The sequence below is a fragment of the Loa loa genome, assembly GCF_000183805.2.
Source record: "Loa loa unplaced genomic scaffold supercont3.52, whole genome shotgun sequence".
NCBI lineage: Eukaryota > Metazoa > Nematoda > Chromadorea > Rhabditida > Onchocercidae > Loa > Loa loa.
In genome coordinates, this window is record NW_018108232.1 from 12,682 (window position 1) to 16,370 (window position 3,689).

A 3,689-nucleotide genomic window follows, 5' to 3' on the forward strand; every position below is an offset into this window, starting at 1 on the left:
CATCAGAGAACAATAAATAATAACACCAAATGTTGAAATTGGTAAAATAATTAGTCTAAAAATTGAAATATTTATTTTAATTCAATTCCAATTATAATATCATTAATTATTATTAATATTATGATTTTTGCTGTTGCTTGTTATTATTAATCAACTAATTAATTACTAACCGCCATTTTGTCCAAGAAGATAGAGTAAAATTTACGATAACATAAATAATTTTGGGAATGATAGAAAGAAATCCGTGTGTAAAATGATGGATGCAAATTCCAATATGTATTCAATTTTATTGCAAAACAATCAATGAGCAATAACAATTACAATTAGTAAATATAAAAAAGTTGTTAACGTATGAATGACCAAATCATACCCTAAAATGAATAATTAATTAGTAATTAAATTGATAGTTAGTAATAAATGAAATTTTTTAAAGTTAATATACTCAAATACCCATACAAAATAGAAAGTGAAAAACACACACAAAAAATAAAAAAAAAAAAGAAAAAAGAAAAAGAAATAAAATAAAAGATTTAATGAAACAACAAACTCGCCGTCGAAATAAATGAATTCAAATTTTATTTTTTTTGATATAAAATGATTTGACAAAAGCTGAGATATATGCTTATTGTATTCTAAAGATATTAATAATGGAATAAATATGATATATTTACAATTAGAATATCACTCAAATAAGTAAATAAAAATCTAAAAGAAAAAGAAAACACGAATTTAATCGTTTATTCATTTATTGGATTTCGTGAAGTATTAAATATAAATGAATTATTCCAAAAGAATGACGTTACTAACACATTTCTTCAAAAACAAAAAATTAATCAGGAAAACAAGCCTAGGAATGATTTCCTAGCCTAAAGCTACCATGATTAAATAGTTGTTTTGTCAAAAATAAGTAATTAATATCGATGGCTAGAAAAACAAGCATAGTTGAGGTCAGTGGCCGGAAAAACAAAACCATAATTAAGATCAACAACTGAGATCTTTACAAATCGTTTTGGAAAAAATACATAATTACAAATGGTATGGTAACTGTTACGATAATTATGGGACGATATGGTAGTCGCTACCGTGATCAGGAAAATATTTAAATATTATAGTAAAAAAATTACAATTAAAGAAGTTGGTGATGCAAAAATTTTTTCTTCATTTCTCAAATTTTTTCAGTCGTTTAAATTATTTAAGGAGAAACAAAAAAAAATTTGTTCGAACATTTATCGATTGTGTGAGGAATAATTTCGAGAAAATAATTCGACATTTCACTCGAGAACTATGATAAATACAGTATTGGTAATGTAACTTTTATATCTTAACACTTTCGCTGCGCGGGAGAAGTTTGTGCACCCATTTGAGATTACGAGCTCCCGATAGCATGTACCTTCGATAGGATCTCCTATGCTAAAGAGATTCAGGCTGAAGGATCAAATAAAGTGTATTCACGGGGAAGATGTGCTCACTAACCTCTCGGGAATCATTTTAGGAGAAGGACAATTTTAATTGTAAATTCGGGAAGATGAAATTCGTTTAATCGTGTTAGGCTATCCATCTAAGAGGACATTTTAACAAAATCTACGTCCTGAAGGCTTTACTATTATCGTCCTAACAAAGATATTCTTTAGCGCAGATGAATTTTAGGAATAAAGAGTAGGCCAATAGCGCGTACTCTGTGTTTTATCTAAAAAATCCATTGCGCAAACTGTAAAGATATGCCTATATTAACAACATTTTGGAACAAGTGTGTGAGAAGAGAGAGCTTCACCTAAATTTTCGTCACCTACCCATAAATATTATTAAGTAAATGAATTTAAAATCAACTCTTCCACCCCTCTCCTCTGCTGCACATCTTTTTATTGGTACTTCCATTAGGGAAAAAGAATTTCCAGGAATGATCAGCATGAGAAATTAACTTGATGCAAGAATAAAACCGGAAAATAATAACCGGAAATAATTTAGCCATTCCTTTCTTTCCTCTTCAGTAATTATTATTTCAAATTTATGCACATCTCAACCTCCACTTTTTCAATTTATTTCATTTTATAGTACAATGGAATCCATAAAGATGGTATCCTGTAAGTCCGACAAATCGATTACACATTTGACATGTCCTCCAGCCCATTACTCTCTTATCTTATATCCCGCAGGCCCGACAAATCGATTCCTCATTTGACATGTCCTCCAGCCCATTACTCTCTTGTATCCCGCAAGCCCGACAAATCGATTCCTCATTTGACATGTCCTCCAGCTCATTACTCTCTCATCTTATGTCCCGCAGACCCGACATATCGATTCCTCATTTGACATGTGTAGCCTATTACCATTTTATGTAGACATCTCTTATTATCGGGAAATGCCGAGCCTATGGCTCCTATCGAATATCCCGTGGTATGCATAAATATTAAATGTCATGTCATACCACTGAGGGATAAGAAAGACGAAAGGAGGACAACAGGAAAAGATCGTTATGGTGATAGCAATCACACCATGGTGAACTCTACTAAACTAAACTAAAATAAACAATGCTACCACACATACATACACACACACACACACACACACACACATAAATGTATTATATATGTATTAACATATATACACAACAGACAGACGCATACAGACACACACACATACACACACACATACACACACACATACATACACACACACCCACACCTTATATCTCCTGTTACGAAAGACCTGGAAGGGTTGACAGTGAAGATGTTACCAATCATCTCAACTCGATTGTATTTCTATTCTATTCCAATCATGTCATGATCAATTGTTTGCATTGGTCCGAAAAATTTTTTGGCCATATAGCGATAAATAGGTTAGGAAAGATTATGGCTATTTAATGGATAGCCATAATTTTAAAACTACAGGTATCATTGATATCTAATGGATAGCCATAATTTTAAAACTACAGGTATCATTGATATCTAATGGATAGCCATAATTTTAAAACTACAGGTATCATTGATACTATTAAAAGTTTAAGCTTGGAAAATTCCAAAACTCAAGAATGTTGGTTAATACTTTAATTGTTAATTTTTTCAGTTAAGGTGATTATGATTAATTAAAGTATGGTGAAAAGAGAAAAAAATCTCCTACTAAATCTAATTATAACTTTATTCTCCCCTCTCTTTTTTATTTAAAATTGATATTAGCATAATTAATTAGATATTTATTTGCATGTACTTAATCATTTATTACAAATATGAAATATGAATATTGAAATTTATTGGTAGTAAAAGAAAAGAAATAAAAATAAAAAGAGAACAATGAAAAAATTATTGGTTTAAAAATGATGGTTGTTTTGAAAATTATCACTTTGATATCAATCAATTACCCAATATTTGGTGCACGAAATTACCTGGTATTAATTACTATTAACATTGTAACAGCAATAATTATCTTTATTACCATTATCGTAGTTAATATTATCATTACCACTAATAATAATATTATTGACGTTAATTAATAATAATAATGGTAATTAATAGTGATAGTGGTAATTAATAATAATAATAATAATAATAATAATAATAATAATAATAATAATAATAATAATAATAATAATAATAATAATAATAATAATAATAATAATAATAATAATAATAATAATAATAATAATAATAATAATAATAATAATAATAATAATAATAATAATAATAATAATAATA

The 3,689-nt window shown here is 28.3% G+C and overlaps 1 protein-coding gene across 1 annotated transcript; it reads left to right on the plus strand.

The window, feature by feature from the left end:
- Nucleotides 1–2,370: 2,370 nt before the first annotated feature.
- Nucleotides 2,371–2,535, plus strand: LOAG_13548 (hypothetical protein; the record flags this gene model as incomplete). Its single annotated transcript, XM_003149054.2, has 1 exon — nucleotides 2,371–2,535. One exon carries the CDS (start codon nucleotides 2,371–2,373, stop codon nucleotides 2,518–2,520), a length of 150 nt encoding a protein of 49 aa, XP_003149102.1. The 3' UTR covers nucleotides 2,521–2,535.
- Between the last annotated feature and the right edge of the window lie 1,154 nt (nucleotides 2,536–3,689).